Genomic DNA, 21,719 nt, shown 5'->3' with positions numbered 1-21,719 from the left:
ATTAATTTCCATTCTATTCCATTTCCATTCTATGCGAAGAAAACGCGCTCTGATGGCACAGACGTTGCCGGGACACACAAATAACGGTGTGCTAAGAGACTAAGTTTCGTGAAGCGCTTCGTGTTTTCGTTTCACCACTGAATGGGATCCTCATCTGGTGGAATACATGGCTCCAGCAAGAACTGTTCCCAACATGTTCAAAACATTTTTTATTCTTACTTGTCTCATGTTTTTGTTAAGGAACCTGAGATGTTTGTGCCGAGGGTCTAGGGCGGACACGAGAAGAAGACTTTTCCCTGCATTCTCCAAGTTAGCGGTGGTTATTCGTTGCTTGAGAGATGCCGCAACAATGTTCTTGATTTCGTTTTTTTTCTGTGATTCGTATTTGAATCACTGTAAAAGACCGCAGTTCTTATTCATTCATTAATTATTTTTTGCTTACAGACATCTTCAAAAATGCGGTAGAGAATCACAGAAAGTAATCTAATTAGGTTTTATTGTGGATTTATTTTTTATAGCAAGCAAAAAGATAGCGAAATTTGAATATCATTTTTATTTATCTAATAATTACAGCAGAACGAATATCCGAATGTTCGACTATCCGTGCACACCCCTAATTCTAATTCCCCTATGAGTTGTCGTTATTGATAATCAACTCGCCACAGTGAAGCTCTTACCCTGTGAATGATGCCAACTGAGTGGAGATGTCTGATGCCACACAGGATCTGGTAGAGCAGGTAAGACATCCTCTCATGGTCCAGGTCCATGTGGATCACCTGACAAAGGCTAGCATCCATCAGTTCCATTACCAAGTACCTGTGAGAAACCAGGGAATCAGATTCTTCAGTTTCCTGTGCTCACCTACAACTCAAATTACCTCTACATATCCTTACATACATAGTACGGAGTAGCATATAACAACCCCAGATCCCAAGCTTAATACTTTGAGTCAGCAGCACTTCTATAAAACACAGCAACAGAAGTGCTGTTGTCAGGACAGGAGTTGCAATTAATCTTGATTTAATAACATGTAATTTCAATCCTAAAGCTATAATTATCACATGCAGCATTAGGAGAGCGTAATTTATCAGTTCCTCTTGAGAGTTCATTGTGGTCTCAGCAAAACTATGCATGTTAATAACATCACAGTGGGCCAAAGGAACAATACACCCTACAGCCATACAAACTCAGCTTACACTAAGGCCTCATTTACACTGCCAGTTAAATGTGACCCAATTCAAATTTTTTGCTCATATGTGACAAATCGGATCTCTTCTATGACAGTGTAAACAGGAAAAAAAAAAAACGCAAGCATTCTGATATTTCGAGATCGTTTTCAGGCATTATTGATATGGGAAAAAAAAAATCAGATTTATGTACCAATGCGACTGCCATGTAAACAGGCAGATTAGATTTTCTGAGGCATTGGGTTCTGTACGTCAAGTATTAAAACTAAAATTTGGTCCTTCTCCGTGGTTTAATAATGTCATATGTGACCCGTGCTGGCCAAATTAGTATAAATTTGCACAGCTAAAATTATATATATATCTAAAATTATCTTTATTTGTACGTTTTCTGAGAGGATTACCTTTTCTATACTCGCTGCTGTCGCTGACTGTCATTCTAAGTGTGTGCATATAACGGGGCTTCTGACGGTGCACAATACCGATAAATACACATACAGAATTACAGTATTTCAGTATTCACACAAACATAATCTGTTCTGTCTTAAGTGACTGCTTGGGTAACTGTTGGGGAAAAACATCTGATGGGTAACATTATAGTAAATCCGTGCATTACAGTACAGGACGTCTGTATAATGTATAAATGTTAATCTAACAATAAAAGAAAAGAGGGATCGCTCACTGGACCTCGCTCTATCGACTTCAAACGGGTGTGGCTCAGTCATTTTCTTGTCAGATTTAAACAATTCATAAATAATTTTAAACGTCTTTTAATGGAGAAAGTAATTATTATTTTTTTTGCTCATGACTAATTTTTTCAGCACAGGTCCCATTATTTTCCGGAGGGAGCACATTGAGCCAGTAAATGACAATACTGTATGCACAATGTTTCAGATGGTATGGCAAGTTTAAACACATGTATCAGATATTGGTCTCAATTTAAAGAACGTGTAAAAGGGAAGCCCAAAAAAATCATATAGAGGCAACAAATCAGAATTGGGCATCAAGTCCTGAAGTGTAAACAAGGCCTAAATGACAAGGTCAGCATAAACTCCAGGAATTTATCAACGTAAAACTTACAGATCCTGAAACTCTTCCAATGACTTCTGGGGTGTGAAGACATTAAGCAAACGGATGATCTGGAAGGGAAAGGTTGAGAAAATAAATCTGGATTAATCTACACATAACAATCAGCTTGACAGCAAAGACCAACATCTCACTTCCTGATTTTCAGTCATACGCAAGTCACTGGACAATTAGCAGCTTTCAAATGAATAAATTAATCAAATAAGCTTACCGGTAAGCTAATGGAAAGCTAATGGTAGAACGGTCATGTAGTACATTTATACTGCTTTTCAATTCAGAGTCATTCGAAAGTTTGAAATTAGGGGCCAAGAACCGAAGGTGCGAAGGCACCTATTGTGTTTGTTGGCGTTATTATTCTTCTTCTTCCACCCCAAGTCTATGGTAGCCCATAGAACCGATTGCGGGAAAGTTGTATAATTTGGCACACTAATAGAGGACTGTCTGAACATTAACCGTAGCAAATTTGAAGTCTCTAACTCAAACTCTCTAGCGCCACCAATTGTCTAAACTTTCAAAAACTTGATGCTAATAACTCTTGAACCGTAAGCCACAAAATGAAAATTCTTTTTTCCTGTGATTCCTTGGCTCATGCCGAGTCGAATGGACACCAAAATTCAAAAATCGCAAGGCTTAGTTTTTTCGCTATCGTCAATTGTTCGTAAAACCTACTTTTTCGAACTCGTCCTAGGCCGTTGCACCGATTGTCACGAAAATTGAATCAGATAATCTTCAGACCATGCTGGCAAAAAGTTATGGAATTCAAGTTGATTTCTCAAACCGTTTCCGAATAGCTCATGAACGAATTCTTCGAAAAGCACGCAAACGTGAACGTGAGGCTATATCTCCGCAACGGTTTGGCCTATTGAGACCAATCTTGGTGGGTCTTATAACAACCATTCCCTGGGACTACCTGCAGTGTTTCGGCGCTGTGCCCCCTAGTGGTCAGGAGATATGAAAAATGCATGTTTTTGCTCATAACTTCTGAACGGTTTTGCCAAAAATCACAAAAGTGGTGTCTTTAGATTCAGTGCATCATTCCGAGTCGAATGATACCGAATTTTCCCAATTCGGCCATTTTGGGCGTCGGCCATTTTGAATTTAGTTGTAAATTGCTGTATCTTAAGAATGATGTTCCGTATCGTTTCGCAAATAATTACAAAAATGTCCGGCTCCATGCCCTGAATGTACACAAAAAAATTGGGGGCAGCGCCACCTTGTGGTCAATAGTTATAACGATTTTTCGAAAAATGCTAATAACTTTTGCATACATTAGCCTATTGTAACAAAACTGATGTTGATAGATTCCTTGGGTCATGCCGAGAACACCGATACCCCATTTGTCAATTTTGGCAAAATTTCCTGTCCGCCATTTTGATTCATGTTGAAAACCTACTTTTTCGAACTCCTCCTAGACCGTTGCTCAGATTTTCACCAAATTTGATTTGGATCATCTTCAGACGATGCTGGCAAAAAGTTATGGAATTTGTGTCGATACACGTAACCGTTTTCAATTAGCGTACCAACGAATTTGCTGGAAAGATGCCAAACTGCATCTGAGGCTGTATCTCTGCAAAGGTTGGAGATATTTACACAAAACTTAATATGTGACATTGTCACATCACATTGACCACGCCACATCATTTTGGTCACAGCGCCACCTATTGGTCAAGAGTAATAAACCAATCAATAACCGCTAATTATTACATTTCCAATAATGCTAATAACTTTTGATTGCATTAGCCTATTATCATGAAACATGTCTCAAAATGTTCCTTGGGACATGCCGACAACATACATACCAATTATGTCATATTAAGCAAAACTTCCTGTCCGCCATTTTGATTAATGTTGAAAACCTTTTTTTTTAAACTCATCCTCAACCGTTTGTCTGATTTTCACCAAAATTGAATCAGATCATCTTCAGACCGTGCTGACAAAAAGTTATGGATTTCGTGTCAATAGACGAAACCGTTTTTGTACAGCGCTGCTTCAGATGTCAGGCATCTTCACAAAATGAGTCTGAGGCTATATCTCTGCAAAGCTTTGTTGTAATTAAGCCAAACTTGTGTGTGCCATTGTCTAACATGGAGAATAGGCTCACAGACACTCACACACAGAAATGAAATGGTTCAACTATTATATGAATAATCAATAAGCATGATTACACACACACACACACACACACACACACACACACAGAGAGAAGTACATGCCCACACATTTTGTTGTATGTAGATATTTGAAATAAATTATAGGTGACACACAACTCACAGAAAGACTTCTTTTCTTACATTTCTATGTCAGGTTTCATTGCATTCATATTCTGACATAATAGTAAACATTTGATATACATGTATGAATAAATTGTTGAACTTTCACTCAATGTGATCTTAAATGCTTGAACAGTAATATTAAATAATAGTAATATATATTTTTCTAGATGAATCAATCATCGAGACAATGAACTGTAATGTTTTAGTCTTTAGTGAGCCCATTAGTGGTCTTCCAGTGACATCTAGTGGTCGTAAATGCAATTTATCATACAACACTGTCTCTTTAACCTTTATAACCGTTATATGTTGTCTTAATTTCATTCCAAAGAAGCATACGCAATTTATGTATAATTTCACAGTCTAGATAATAGTACTGCACTGATTTTAAATAACCTAGATATGGCTGACAGTAAAAGAATAGAACAGAATTACAGACACACACAAACATGAAATGTTTAAACTACTATATTAATACTCCATAAGAATGCTTAAACCCACACACAGATGCACACATTTTGTTATATATATAGATAATTAAAATAAATGATGGGTGATAAAACCTATTGCAAGTCTTCTGTTTTTATGGGCTTCTATGTCATTTTTCAGGTTTCATTGCAATCATAATATGGCATAATTATAAACATTAGATATATCTGTATGAATAAATTGGTAAACTTTGACTCAATGTGATCTGAGTGCTTGAACAGTAATATTAAATAATAGTAATATACATTTTTTCTAGATGAATCCCTCAACAAGCCCATAAACTGTAATGTTTTAGTCTTTAGTGAGCTCATTAGTGGTCTTCCGGTGACATCTAGTGGTTATAATTGCAATTTTTTATTCAACACTGGGTTTTGAAGCTTTATAAATATTACAGTGTTCTTTTTTACCTAATCTCTGTTAAATTTTGCATGATTGTTTAGAAAAAATACAGATCTAATGCATGTGTGATTATATTACCCCTTTTTTTTTGCAGTTTAATGCCATTCACAACAGAAATCTTTTGTTTTTTAGGCCATTTTAACTGTTATAGCACCAGCTATTTTCTGATCTTAATGAAACTTTGCATGCTTGGTGGGTCATCTTTCACATGTTATAACCAAGTTTCATAAAGTTTTGAGTTTTTGTTTCAGTTTTATAGGCTTTAGGTTACATGTGGCCACGGCCCTTTCCTAAATGACCTCTAATAGCTAAGCAAAGGACAAAATGCAACATATTTTTGAAAATTATTCATCTAGAGAGTCCAGAGAATATTATTGCAGTGGTTTGATCAAGACTGAACAAAAAACCAGGTGACCCAAAACATTCAAATTCGTGGACCAATTTTACGAAAAAGGCTATAACTCGGGAACAAAATGAGATATCTTCACCAAACTCAGAACTCATATGCATGAACAAAAACTTTAGTCAAATTATTATTTTTTTTCCATATCTGCCACTTGGTGGCGCTACAGGATGAAAAAAAATCAAATGGCTATAACTAAGCAACCGTTGATCCAATCAACTTGAAAATTGATATGGCCCAATGTGGCACTAGTGCTCTATGAGGAATTTCACTTATCTTAAAAAACATGGCCGCCATTGGCCAAACAACTTTAAGCACCTATTTGACAAGGTTAATGGAAGTCGATCGGAACGAAACTCGGTGGGCATGTTCGAATCATTGCCCTAAAGGTCTGTAAGTATTTTGAAAGAAATTGCCCACAACATTGTCACCTCCCACAGAACACAACAAAGCGATTTGATTACAGCGCCACCTATTTTCCAAAAATGATAATGCATCATTTTACTGGAGTTTTACTGGCTGTTTCAATTACACTCTTCCAATAATTGCTTTTCTTACTCGTTGCATTTGGTCTGATGCTCCATGCCATGCTTAGCTCCTCGCTGTGGAACTTTTATTAACGATTTTCAGCCATTTAAATTACAATCATGCAATTATTAATTTCATTATTCATTGTTGCATTTGGTCTGCTTAGCTCCTGATGTTGCCGCTGGAATGCTTGGCCCCGTGATTGCTGCTTGCAGCTATATTTATTATTGAGCTAGTATTTTCTATTCAAGATATTATTAACAGTAATTACAGACAAATTCAATTTCAAAACTTTTCTTTGTGGAATATAAAAAAAAGGCTTTTGAGCTTATCAATGACTTATTGTATGCACAAAAAAAACTGAGATGTTTCTCAAATGATCTTATAGGTTACACAGTTTATGTTAGGCCGTTGTAGACTAAATGTTTACGTATAATATATTTTATGCTGAAATGAATAAAATATTTATTTCTAAAGCAACAATTTGTAATGTCTACTTGATACCTTCTCATTTACCACAAAAATAGCTTTAAATAATATTTTGTGGCTATTTTAACAATCAAATTTATTTTGCGATTAAATAGATTAATCATGTAATTAATTACATTAAAAATTTGAATAAAATGGCAGCCCTAATATATAATACAGTGGGCTGAACATCTGTTTAAAAGACAAATATCAATATTAAAATTTACAAAACATATTCTTTTAAAATTATAAAGTATTATAATTTATTATTATTATTATTGAGTACAGGTATTTAGTAAGTATACGTTTTTAATAATAATAATAATAATAATAATAATAATAATAATAATAATAATGGCATAATTTACAATAGTAAAATTACAACACTAACATGTCATCAAACTTCTTGAATCATACAAAAAACTATTTTGGATTCAAAACATAATTTCTCATATTTTAAAGTTAAGGGTAATGTTATTCCAATAATTACACCTGAATATAGCTTATACCAACAGTTTAAGCTCATGTGGAACTTCTGTTCTTATTTTTTAACTTCATGTTGTTTTCTTAGCCAAAATGGTCCGTTCAGTGACAGGAAACTGGAGAGAAATGTCAGGAGGTAGTAGTTCAGTCCATCACCTCTCTGACATTTTGAACCAGTGAGTGTGACAGAACTCTGACATTCCAGTAAAAACACCCTGTAGGTGTGACAGCCCTGACTAAAACCGTGTTGAGACGGTTAGTGTGACGCAGCCTCAAAGTGTACTTCTGAATGGAAGAGTGCACTGTGAAGGGGACGTACATTCTTGTGATTAACACACTTGAGCAGAACCAGCTCTCTGTAAGCCCTCTTCGCATGGGTCTGGTTCTGAAAGGGCCGGCTCAGCTTCTTCACAGCGACTGGGATGCCAAGTACGGTGTCCAAAGCGGAGCTTAATGGGGCAGAAAAATGGGCACACTGACATGACCACAATCATCATTGTAGTTACCATCATTGGTTCAAGTATGATTCACATCCATATTCATACATTTATAAATGTCCTATTGTACCTCAATTCCCTTTCAAATGCCCTTTTGTATGTCATTATGGTATCAGACAACATTATTGCAAACAGTGTTTAGTGTCCATCTCCTGCGCTTGGGTAAACAATTTAGACGTACAGCTAGCTGTAAAATCCCTCTCATTAAAGCAGATGTAAACCAGAGATCCAAATCTCTAATGAGACATTCAGGTCAATGACAAAAACACATCTGCTGCGCTCCTGACAAATGGAGACAGCCGATGCCTAATGGAATGATGACATCATTAGCATGGAGTCAGATGAAACTCTGTTAAATCCAGCCGCACACTCACCAGACGATACCCTGGGCACCGGATCCAATGGCGCAGAGCTGCTGGTACCTTCTGAGGACCGTAAAGGTGGAATCACCCACCTGAACGCTGTAGAACTGCCCCTCCCCCTCGGTCATGGCTCCTCCCACTGAGTGCCTCTAGATGAATCAAACCTGAGAGAGAAAGAGCACCATAAATTAGAGTGATGAAAAGATTTTGTGAGAAGTAGCAGTGATGACTGCATACTGAGCTCACTCCCCCGTGTTTACTGCGCCGTGTGTGGGGGATGACATTGCCGGTGACTCTTCCAAGGAGAATCAGATATAATGCATAACCATCCTGAATGACACAGGATACCTATAGGATGCTATTAGAGAGTTAACCCAGTGATCGAGCATAAGGATAAAAGCCATAGTTCACAGACAGGCCATTCTTAATGCATTTATACAAACATTGAAACTACAAACAAGTGATGTCTATGCTTCACACTTCCCTGACCTGACAGAGCAGAGATGATATCCTTCCCTCGCTCTTCTCTAATTAGATACAGGTAATTAAAAATTTTGTGTTTTCAGTACACCTGAGAGAAAAACAATCTTTTTTTAGTCAACAGCGGATCCTTTAAAAAATATCCAACAAAAAAAAAAAACACTAAATCTAACTCTATACTAACTCTGTCAATACTTCTGAAACACACACTTTACGTGTGATTTATGGTGTTGTTGCAAAAGTGGAAAGAAATTTGTGCAAAAGTGCTTACACTTTTGGATGCAAAATATTTTAGCAAAATATGTATTTCAGTCTAATGTCATTACGTTTTTTTGTTGTTGTTAAATACAAAATTATTACATTTCTATTCTACTGCCTTTAGTCTCTGACACACTTGCGTGCACTGGTGACACACTGCACGTTTAATGAGGACTTGCTAACTATCAGGATAAGCCTTCATGTAAAATGAAAATACTCACTTTCTAACATTTAAATATAAAGACTCAACCCTAAAATGAAATTTGTGGACAACCCTAAAAGGAAAACAGGTCTCGAACGCATCTAACAGCATATATTATTATTATTATTGTGCAAAAAAAATAAAGTTTTGCAAACCAAAATTTAAATATTGAGGAAAATAAATGTGAATTGGAATTGTCACTTGCACCATCGAGGCAGTGTCACATCATCACTGAAGTTTATAAATTGCATTTTTTCTTTTTAATTCTTGCCAGTGTTAAAACCATTCAACGCTCACGTGCTTTCCTAAAGACCGTGCGCTCATGCACACTTGCTGCGCACACACATAATGCTAGGTTTACATTACTCTGTTTTCAATGCGTATGTGATGCATATTTTTTCCGTTCGTATGTTAATGGATTAAAGCATTCACACTGCACACACGGTTGCAGTCTGGCAGTGCGTTTAAGAGTGGTGCATCTGCAGCAGTGCAGAGATAGTTTCTGCATAGAGTCTATTTTTTGCTGTTCTGCGTACACGTTGAATTAAAGTAACAACGCATTGTTTGCAAAATTACACCATAAATGCATATTAAAATGTACTATGTTTCACAACCAACACATAGGCAATGGTTTTTTGGCTAGGTTTAAATGAAAAGAGCACATAAATAAACAGGGCAATAATTTTAAAGTTCTTAAAGTTCGTTATGAACTGCAGGATTGCTTGTAATAAAGATTTAATTAGAGCTGACTGTTTCTGTCAGTGTTAAGTTTTAATTTAGAATGTTTGTGATAACGTAAAATTTTTTTTTTTAAATGTTTTGCTTTAGCAACTTAATATATAAATCTAAACGTAAATGCAAAGGTAAAAAACATTGAATAATTGATGAAAGACTGTATTATTGTACTGTGTAAAAAAAAAATCACATTGTTGAAAAAGCATTTTAAGTAACAATGTTTGGATTTAAAATCAAAATAATGGATGAATGTTGTGTTTGTGGTAAATAGCCACAGATCAGAAGCAGGTGAGAAATACATATTTTTGAAAAATGGCCCTCCTCTCACAAGAGTCACCTAAGAGAGGAATTCATTTTCAAAACATGAAATTAATAATTTTTAATTAATGAATAATTGAAATGAATAAATGTCTAAAAATCTTGATTGAATCGTCACTATAAATTACTATGTAATAAAAAGAAGGCTTTAAAAAGATCGGTATCAGTGATCGAATCGGCTGATACCGCTTTCTGTGATCGGCCTCAAAAATCCTGATCAGAGCACCCCTAGTTTCAAAGTCTAGCCCTCTCAATGTTCATACTATCCATCCTAAATAATATGTGCGATGAGAATAAGCGTGTCCCAAAACATAGTATTTATGTCCCAAAAGCATAGTATCCCTGAATGGTCTACAATTGCTGGTTGATTTTTGAAGTGTGAATTAATGCATACACTAATTATTAATTCTCTAATTAATACTCTAGTTCATCTGTCTGCGCACTGCTCAGAATTGCCAAAATGGCGCTACGCTGATTTGGAGAGACAGAGGAGAGGAATTGTTGAATAAAGTCATTATTTTTGTTTTCTTCGTGTACAAAAAGTATTATTGTCACTCCAGAAAATTACGATAGAATCATTCATGGCAAATGGACGATTCTGATTATGCTTTTCATACTTTCCTGGACCTTGACACTGAAAGAAATACAGGGTACTACACTGCAACCAAAATGGTCACATGTGCGACCTTTTGAAATGCCATTGCGACACAAATTTTTATGGGGTCACAAATGTATCACTGATTATTTTTGTACCTACTTTTGTGTTATGCTATGATTTAATATGATAATTTAATGAAACAGAAATGTGTATTTTAAGAATACGTTTTATAACGTGCTCCGAGCATTTAACACATCAACTTGGCTTGCCAATTTAAACATTCAAAAGAGTTTAAAGCATTCAAAGATGCGGGAAAGCTGAACTGAGTAGCTGGTTACTCGCGCTCTGTGTTCGGTGCGCTCGAGAGAGCCGCGTCTCACAGAAAACAACACTTAATCCAGTTCTCCTTCAGGACGTTCGCGTCCTCCTGCACCTGAATGAACAAATACAAATCACAGTTTAAACAAACAGAAAAGGGGGCGAAAAGCGCAAGAGCTCAATTCAGCACCGTGGTGTTCTGATGTGCAGGGCGCAAGCAGAGACGCGTCTCAAAGTCTTCTTGCTTTTGTAACGACAACATATACATACAAAGTATGTCAAAATACCCGTCTTGGAAACTATGTTCGAAAAAGTCTGTGGTTATGTCTTAAGTGAAAGTAAAGGGTTGAGAAACAAATCGGAGGTGTATCATGGGATGCGTTCATTGTCTTTTAAGGTGAACGCGCCTAATTTACTAGCTCTGCTGTCGGTGTCTTTAATGTATGAAAATGAAAGTAAATCACTCACTTGACTGAATAACTGTGAAGACTGATCTGTGAAATATTGTACACAAAAATTCTTCATACTGTAGACTACCAGTGAAATTGATTTAAAAATATATATATATTATTAGGGACCTGACCATGTTTTTCTTTAGTGTTTCTTTCTTTAATTGCTAATGCAACCTTTTCACACCACAGACTGAACCAAATTAAGCATTGCTTACTTGGTAACTGTTCAACAAAGTATGGATATTTGTGTAAATATTGTCATACTGACAGTTGTCTGAAGTTTAGTTTGATTCCATTACATATCTTTCTATGAAAGTTATCTGACATTATCAAGATTAATTTGTTCTGACACAGTTTAACTCTGAGTTCTTGTCATATTTTATTACCAATTTCTAAACTATAGCAAATAAACTGTGATAATGTGAGAAATGTTGAAGGTGTCTGAATACATTTTGGTTTGACTGTACTTTATTTTACAGTGAAGACTATGCCGTACTATTTTAAACTAGTTTCTGGACACCTACAAACTTAAAAAACTTAACCATTAGGTAAATAGCACAAATGAATAAATAGAATGAACATACAGTACAAATTAAACCATTTCAAACAGGGCCCACTGTACAACCTGCACCAGGGCCCCTCTAACCCCAGCTGCGGCCCTGGGTTAAGGTACCAAGACGGAGCAATGCACTGTGTGTACTGTAAGAAATAAAACAAGAAGGCATGTGGTTTAAAAGATGACAAGTAAAATAAAAAGCACATCTGTATGCAATACAGTTTCATTATTGTTCATTATTATCCAGAGTGGCTTCCTAAAAATAATTTGTGCGACCAAATCATGTTTTGCGCCAGTAACTGAAAAAGTTAGTAGCGCAAGTGCCACCAGTGGGAAAGTTTAGCGTAGTTCCCTGAAATATCATGTTACCTTGTTGTAAACAGGTTCTCTTGTGGGATTCATTCTTTCTCATGAATGCTCCTGCTTTTAAGTGCATTTTTTATGTAGCACAAAAAAAAAAACCCTCAAATTGATTTGCAACTTCCATTATGAAGTGTTCAAGAAGGCAAAGTAACATCCCCTTGGTGACTCATCAGTAAACAAAACCAAGCTGAGGTGCTGTAGATAGACCACTTTAAATGTCAATAATAGTGCTGCCATTGATATAGTAAAGAAAACCTTCAATGAGCAGCGACTTTAAAATAGTTAAGCGGATTTCTTAAAGCCATCAGATCCAATTTCACCATGGCTTAACATTATCTGTTTAAAGCAGGCGAAATAATCCAATATTGTAATGGAGCAGAGATGCAGCATCACAGTGTTTGGCATGAAAACCCAGCAAAGAGCAAATGATACAGGAATCAATCACTGAAACATAATTTAATGCAAATGTACAATTTGAACCAACATGTTCCTTGTTGAGACAACTCTATAAAAATACCACTATTAGTGCTGTCACGATATCAGATTTTTAATACACGATTATCATTAGAGTTGTTCCGTTTCCGAAACTAGTACCGGAAATATCACTGATACTAGTATCGGAAATATCACAGATACCAGAACTCATTCTGGCCGATTCGATAGCATTTTCTTAAACAAGACCTAGTTATGACCGCTAGCTTTGCCTAACTGCTGAACGGTTCTTCTTCGCTGCTCAGAATGCATTGCAAACACAGGAAGTTGTGCTGTGTTGCCAGAAGCAACCCCTATTTTGAGCAGCGACGATGAAATGAAAATGCGTTAGCAGCACTGATCTATATATGACTGGATTGCTCATCGCAATCTAAACTGCCAACAGAGAGTGAAGCCACTTCTATATTATAGGTCAGTGGTTAGCAGTATGTCCGCTGTTTAGCAGTATTTCATACTGGACCAAGACAGTAAAACGGCGACTAGGGATGCCAGAAGTACTGCCATTTCACTACCAAGTCGGTGCTGAAAATTAAAAAAATGTGATGATACCAGCGTATCTGTAGTACCGGTAGTAAGTTTGAGTATATTCGGTAACCGTAAGCTGCTATCAGTTCAAGCGCAGGGCTCCAAAATGTAGCCGAATATATATACTAGTGTCTGTGAATGTTAAACTGCAAAATATTATTTAAATATTACTCCTGCAAATTCTACATCTTTGTGGGTGACGGGAGCAGATGCACGGGAGCTCGCTGTTTTGTTGTCTCTGCCGTGTGTCAAAATATGAGGACACGAACACACTTAATGAGAATTTACCGTTTCATTTGAGAAAACTGTTCGGTTTAACGTGAGTAAATTGACAATATATTGAGCTACTGTTGTAGATTACAGTAGATTTAGCCATGTCTCTATGTAGTAATAATAATACATCTCTATTAATAATAATAATAATTATGCCTAGACAGTTGCTTGTTTTTTTACTTGTTTTGTTGTAAAGAGATTATCTGATTAATATATAATTTTTTATATTCCTAGACTTATTTGTTGGAGTTTTTAATACAGTTATATTGTAAAACTAAAATTACTTTTAGTTTATTTTTGGCTGCATATGAAGTTATTTTTCACTTAAGAAAATAAATAATATTACTGTCAAATTCATGTCAGATAATAAAAATACTGTAATAAATACAGTAGTTCACCATGTATTTGTTCATGTTTTATTAAGGGTGAGTCTGAAGCACACCTTAAAATAATTCTAGCAATTTACACAGGGCCAGTAGTATATACAGCTGTATATACAGATACACACCCAGGTATCGGATCAGTACTCTGTATCGGCCAATACCCTGAGCCCAGGTATCGGAATCGGTATCGGGAAGAGAAAAAGGGTATCGGAACATCTCTAATTATCATGGCAAAAAGAATTCAGGATAATGACATATTTTGATATTTATTAACATCTTGAATAGGGTTGGGTATCATTTGAATTTGAACGATTCCGATTCCGATACCAATTCCTTGTTTCGGTTTCGATTCCAGTTCCTAACGATTCTCGATTCAGATTCTTTTAAGAGGCAGGATCAAAAGAAGTTTAGGATATTTTAAATGATCTAGCTAACCAGCGGTTTTTCTGAAGGAAATAGTCTGACCTTCTCCATCAATTTTAATTCTATGAACTTGTAACTTTTTATGAATTTCACAATTAATTTCTCACAGGGCTGTTTTCAACTACAATATAAATATCAAACCTATGAACTTGAATATAAATATTATAAATTATGAATATATTTTTACAGGGGTATACTTTCCTCTGTTTTATTTTTGAAAACCTCATGAAAACACATTTACACATGAGTGTATGATGCTGCAGGTACTTGAACATGTTACCGTGCCCCCACTGATGGGCTAACCTGGTGCAGAATAGCAAATAAACAATAATAGGGCCCTATGAAATCCGTTTTATTTTATCCCAAATTCCTTTTTTTTTTTCAAATTTCGTTTGAATTTTTCTGGATTACATTTTTTTTTTCTCCACTCCTTTTTCATGGTTAAATTAAGTTGTATTAATTGAAAAGCAAGTCTAATTCATTAAAATCATAAAACTTCTACATTTTCACATCAATTTATTAAAAGTTTTACAAATTAACATATTTATGGACCTATTAAATGTTAAATGTTACCTAATTCTGTGTTTTAGCACATCTAATTTAAATGCATAAAAACATTTTTTTCCTTAAATAGCCTTATAAAATGTTTTTCCCGCTCAGAAATTCTGTTTTGTATTTGCATTTTTTCTGGTTATCAAATGAAGGCATAAAACATCAATTCTTTAATTTTTGAAAATTAAGCAGACTTTATTTTTTGGTAAACAAAGGGGATTTACTACTAACAAATAAAACATGGAAGAAATGTTGTGGCGATTTAAACCTAAAAAAAAATTATGTTTGATTATTTTGTAGTAGTAGGCTATGTACATTCTGCTGAACATTTATGGCAAACACTTGTCTTTAAAGTAAACTGGACTTTTATTTTGACAGGTTGACGTGAATACCTTTACAGTTCTGTAACATACAGTCCACTATATGTGATGACGCTAGTTTTACTCAAATCAAACGGTCAAATGCTCATGAAGTGACTCTCAGAACAGTTCTGGAGATGTTGTTCATGTATCATTCTCATCCTCATTTAGTGAGAGGACAGAAGCTGAAATCACCACGAGCGCTTCCGTGTGTAATGAACGAAGCCACGCTTCTGCGCCATTCATTTACACAGACACGCAGAACATGCAGGATTCATATTTAAATAGACTTTTCCGGCTTAATATTTACATATATTGGTCCATATCGCGACTTGATGTAAGTGAAATGACCAACTTTTGATTAATTCATTCAAAATTTGGCAAATTCTGTGACATTCCGCGTTAAACTATAAATTCCGTTTTTATGACTGGATTCCATGCATCGCGGAAATCTTAGGGCCCTACAATAAGAAACAACTTGTAACACCCAGTATAGATTAGCAGCAGGTACAGTATAAAATCAGAAACAGTTTTTGTTTAGGAAAATGATCATATCTGCCTTCTCAAGCAGGATGCGCGAGCGTTCTGGACAGATAATATTATTATCTCCTGCCGAGGAGAAAACACGTTCGCTGGGTATAGAAGGAGCTTGAACAGATAAATAGGAGAAAGAAGAGGATTTCTACTCCATGAACTCGGAGGTGCTTTATCATGTTCGATGTACACTCTTCTATGCACAAAACAATCTTAATGCAAATGTTGCATTTTGGCGAGATTGCGTTCTGTTTACGAAAGTGAAGCCACACTTAGGACCGCCGACGCACGCGATCCATGTTCGACTCGTTTGATTATGCCAACACTTCCGGTGGACGCTTCTTCGTTGGCGTTCAATGGTTTCTTCTTCTTCTGGTCGGTGGACTAGGAATCGAAACTAAGAATCTAATTTATACTTTTGAACGATTCCGGGAAAATCGCAAAGCTAGTCCCGGTTCCAATCAATACTCGATTACCCAAGCCTAATCTTGAATAATAAGACAAATTGATCTTTACTTAATTTCTTAGCCAGTACATGCAAGAGGAACAATAACATTTGATGGCTATCAGATGCTCATAAACAACTGAAAAAAGATCTACAAGAAGACAAGCATTTGAACTTTTTTTTTTCCACATACGCTGTTAATGTTACATTTTAATGAAGGAGGACAAGCATGATTAGTTTATCTGATTTCAAGCTGGAACTGAAGTCTTTCTGATGTAACACTGGTGGCAGGAATATAGAAAATAGTTCAATACGGTACTGTGAATCATTAATATTAAATGGTCATGTTTTATGCTTCATCAGGTTCTAACATAGTAAAAACATACAATATGGTTTCAGTCACCTAATGGTTCAGCTTCTGGAAAAGGTTACAGGTTTACCTCTATACAAGAGCAACAAAGGAACTACAAATATACTAGTGCAGCACGTACCTGCTCCAGTTTGTTGAGGAGGAGTGTTCAAGTAATTAATTATTGTACAGTAAGAAATTATGGATAAAAAAAAAACGACAAGTAACTGACATATAATGAAGCACCTCGAGGTAGAATCAGCAGAGAAATTAGATCAGGTCTTCTCCAATTTCTTATGTGATTATATACCTTTACAATGCACTTAGCTTGTTCATAGAGTAGACCTTATTAAAAGAAACAATGAGAATATATAAAGTGGAATTTGAGTTTGCTTGATCCTGTCACCTTTATGCTTTTCTTACTTTGTTTTGGCAGCACAAATCTAAAAGACTAAACACAGTGATAGTATCACAACACACATAAGATATCTGAAAACCCTTGCACAATGAGGTGTCAAAAGCAATACACGACTGTGAATGAGAAAACAGTAGTTTATTTGGTGACAAACTGCATGTTCCTGATATTCTCAATGGGCCCACAATTCATGTTTCTGCATGCAAATCCCAGTTCTAAGAAACGTGGCTATGACAACAACAATGATGTTGTACAGTGTAATTTTTAGTGGTCGACCGATATATCGCCATGACCGATATATGGCATTTTTCAAATATCGGCATCGGCCAATGTGTTAGGGTGGGACTTTTATTTTGAAGGCGCTAAGAATGGCAGCGCCCGAGCGCGCACAGTGCTCACACTCTCTCTCGTTTACTGTCGTTGTTAACAGTTCTTTCTAATACAAATATAAGTCGGTCTAATAATCAGATGGAATGGTTAAACAAAGGAATTCATGTATACAAAAAGTATTATAATGACATAACTTATATTATTAGTAATAGAAAGCCAAACATTATAATACTTTTCGTTTGCCATCAGCATTGAGCAAATACGCATTTATTTCATTTAAACAAATCTTTGAACGACTAATGAATATTCTTATTCAACTTATTCAAATCCAGCTGTGAGATCTTGTGAAGTGTGTGTGTTCCCAGCATGATCGCATGTTCTTTGTGTGACGGTTGGCCCATGTTAATAGAATGCTTTAAACTTTAAACTCATGATTTCAAATTATGCTGCGCTTTATGCATTCGCCCACTGTCATATTTATGTAATTTTCACTGTGTGCTGTTGTGTAAAATGACTGTTACCTTGGCTTTATTTTAAATATGATTCCCTATGCACACAACCTTCCCAGAACACTGAGGGCCCTGTTGGTTACAGTGGTTACTTCCTTTTTAATTATATTTTTATTAAATATTTATTTATTTGTGAAAAATACTTTGTCATCTAAAGTATAATTATGTTTATTTTACACATTTATTTTTTATCCATTGTCAAATTATTTCAAAGTTCTTAAATAGGAATAAAATAAAATATATACACACACACACACACACACACACACATCGGCTATTGGCCCCAATGCTTTCCAGGATATTGGCATCAGCTGTCAAAAAAAAAAAATTATATCGTTCGACCACTAGTAATTTTAAAATCAGCCTTTTGAAAGCAAGAGCAAAACGTCAAGTCACTTGAACTAAAACCCTCATTAAGTAATAACAACTCTTCATCACATCCAAAACCTTTCTCTGCTCTGGCTAATGTATTTGACAGTTCTTATGATGCTGCATGACAAGAAAAAGCTTGAGCAACTTGATGCTAGAACCCTCTCCCTCCACACACACTCCACGGCCATCCAGCTCTCAGTGGTACATGAGTCAGCTTGGCCCAGCCTGAATTACAGTCATGCTGCTAGGCCATGCTGTGCTAAATCACAGTCAAAATGGCCTGGCCTGTTTTAGCAAGCTGCTGCCGACAGGACCACTAGCCTGAATTTTATCTCTGCCCAAGAGCTGTTTCAGGGCAGAAAATAGTATTTTTCAATACATCCCAGACCATTACGACTGAACTAAATCCTAACATTAATGGAAAACAGCAGTGGAGAGATATGATCCAGAAAAAATATATAGTATATTACAAAATATATAGTATATTAGTAAATGTAACTAATTCTCTATGCTGCATTTAAAATACATGAACAATAGAAGGGCAATGCTGCCAGGCTCTCTGACTTGATTTTATTGTATGGTTACAAAATGAATGCACATGTGACCCTGCACCACAAAACCAGTCACAAGGGTCCATTTCTTGAAATGTATATATCATCTGAAGGCTGGATATATACGCTTTCCAATGATGTATGTTAGGATAGGACAATATTTGGCCAAGATACAACTATTTGAAAATCTAGAATCAGACGGTGCAAAAAAAAAAAAAATTACCTTTAAAATTGTCAAAATTAAGTTCTTAGCAATGCATATTACTAATCTAAAATTAGGTTCTGATATATTTACAGTATGAAATTTACAAAATATCTTCATGGAACATGATCTTTACGTAATGTCCTAATGATTATTGGTATAAAAGAAAAAATTATAATTTTGACCCCTACAATGTTTTTTTGGCTTTTGCTAAAAATATACCCCCATGACCCCAGACACATGTCAATCAAATTAGATGAAAATAAGATGCATATTCTTTTTTTTTATACTGAACCAAAATATAGGTCGCATTTATGAAAGGACAATATCTATAGACTCCAACTTTTACTTTTGGAATGAATTTCCATTTAATTTTCTCCACTGGTGCATTCACACACTGATACTCATGCACGTGTGTGTGTTCACATGTGCTCATGTTCTTTCTGCAAGCAATTTACTTTTCATTGATATTGAACAGATGTAATTGTTTTGTTCAGATCAAAATATTATGACATTGTATGATACAATTTTAAACTTAAACTGTGAACCTTTAAAGCAGGGTCTAAAAATATATATGGTCTGTTTATAATAGCTTACATGTTATACTTTTACTAAAAAAATCCTGCAAGTACTTTACCCAATTTAGGTGGCCACCAATATGGACAGGTTGTGTGACTTTTCCTCATCTTCAAATGTAAACCTTTTCAAATATACATTTTTTTTCTATTAAGCCAGTCATTTTAAAGTTGCAATGTAATGTACAGCAGATCTTTTATTCTTTATTGTGAAATCCAAGTGTAACATTTTTAAAAAAATAAAAAATTCAGCACAGGGACTTGGTTCTATGCATCATTTGTTGATTGGATTTTGAGATGTGGCTTTTTGTATTTTTATCAATGTGATATTGCAGACTACATTATTTCAATAAAAAAAAAATTAACATACATGGACAAATCGTTTACAGTAAAACAACATGCATTTACAAAATAGATTTCATTTCATGCTGACTTCAATAATTTTGCATGTTGTTGGCCTACACAGTTTGTGTTCATATTATTAAATCAATACGTTTAACTGTTAAGACTGTAAAATCTCCTGTTCATGAACAACCCAGATGAGAACTACAGATTAATAATAATACAATTTGTTTTGCCTGTAAAAATACGACTTAAATTTAATAAATATGAAATATAATAATAAATATGTATGAGTAGTTATACTGTCACCATAGTATGTATACTGAAAACCCTTATTAATAAAAAGCATCTGCTAAATAAAAACATGCTATTAATTTTAATCGCCAAACATAGATATTAACAAAATAAATAAAAAAGTAAACTAATACAATTCATATAAACTGCCTTTTCCCTATAAAAACAGCAAACTTCTTGTGATTAGTCCAAACTTGTTGGTAGGTCAAAAGAACACTTAATGGACGCCACGTGAAATGCGGGGTTAAATGACAGTGTTACTCTTGACCTGCAGTGTCAACACATCCTGTCATGCATCACAACACTGCATCCGACCTCATTCAGGTGCTTGCCCTCTTCTTAGGCCACAAATACTGAATTGTAAGCCAATTTATGAATACGACATACAAATCCAGAGAACGTAAAGTGTAGTTTCAATGTGTACAACCACGTTTTCAAGTCACGCCAGGTTGCTAACAGGTTGTATTCGCTCCATCACGGCAAGCTAGTTAGTCCTCCAATAGCAGCTAGCTAACGTTACATATATCAGCTAAGCATAAAACAAAGGTATTTTCTGTTATAAGCGCTAGTCCCAGGCTGTTTTGCGTGGCTGTGAGTCACAGTTGTGTCGGCCTGATACAGCGCAAGGCCAGAACTATGCTGCAGATGTGTCGCGCGTTAACTCCATGTCAAACTCCCGGCAAACTGCAGCTCTACGACAGCACGAGCGCACAAAACCGCGTTTTCGAGTCGTTCGGTCTCAAATAGACGAAAGCGCGTGTTCATGGTCGTTATCTGAAATAAACTACTATCTGGGGTGGATGAATTTTCGCTAGCTCGTTGCGTGCTTACCTCCTCTTCTTCTTCTTCTCCTCGCCTTCTCCAGTTCACTCCCATATATACATATACACGCAGGCAGGCACGCCAGCAAACAGATCCTCTGAACCACGGAAGTGTCGGCGTTTATCGCTTTCACGTTAAATACCACCGGTCTTAATGAAGGCTAAATCAGACTGTATTCTCTCTTAAGAGGCTTGACAGTGAAATCCAGAGTGGGGCATGACTGCAGGGGCGGAGGTTGGTTGGTGGGACAGTAATTTTTCTGTCTCTCTCTCGCTCGCTCGCTCTCGCGCGCTGACTGGGCAGGGATGACGTAATGGCGCACCCGTCAGGTCAAGTTTTAACTTTTGATGCAGCCTGAGAAGTTGCAGCATGCAACTGTATGCTCATGCTCAGTGAGATAGTTTTGATGTTAAACAGAAAAATGTGTTTTTCCCTTAAATTATTGGAATTGCTTTTAATTTGAAATGGTTTCTTCTCTTTTTTTTTCATTGTTAATAATGTAGCTTTGAGCAGGGTCTATTTT

At 35.8% G+C, this 21,719-nt stretch overlaps 1 protein-coding gene across 3 annotated transcripts in view; it reads right to left on the bottom strand.

Moving 5' to 3' along the window:
- LOC127985904 (mitogen-activated protein kinase 9) overlaps nucleotides 1-21,496 on the bottom strand; it is a 28,902-nt gene extending 7,406 nt beyond the window's left edge. Inside the window, exons 1-6 of one of the 3 annotated variants that reach the window (XM_052588108.1) lie at nucleotides 21,206-21,496; nucleotides 12,156-12,229; nucleotides 8,182-8,333; nucleotides 7,630-7,759; nucleotides 2,265-2,323; nucleotides 678-816 (exon numbers count right to left, since the gene is read on the bottom strand). In XM_052588108.1, the coding sequence (XP_052444068.1) occupies nucleotides 678-816; nucleotides 2,265-2,323; nucleotides 7,630-7,759; nucleotides 8,182-8,297 (444 nt within the window). In that variant the 5' untranslated portion in view covers nucleotides 8,298-8,333; nucleotides 12,156-12,229; nucleotides 21,206-21,496. The remainder of the gene's footprint in view (nucleotides 1-677; nucleotides 817-2,264; nucleotides 2,324-7,629; nucleotides 7,760-8,181; nucleotides 8,334-12,155; nucleotides 12,230-21,205) is intronic. The other 2 variants (XM_052588107.1, XM_052588109.1) reach the window with 2 other exon arrangements.
- Between the last annotated feature and the right edge of the window lie 223 nt (nucleotides 21,497-21,719).

This window comes from Carassius gibelio, chromosome B21, assembly GCF_023724105.1.
Source record: "Carassius gibelio isolate Cgi1373 ecotype wild population from Czech Republic chromosome B21, carGib1.2-hapl.c, whole genome shotgun sequence".
NCBI lineage: Eukaryota > Metazoa > Chordata > Actinopteri > Cypriniformes > Cyprinidae > Carassius > Carassius gibelio.
The sequence above is the reverse complement of the archived record's forward strand: the minus strand, read 5'-3'. Positions and strand labels throughout refer to the sequence as shown.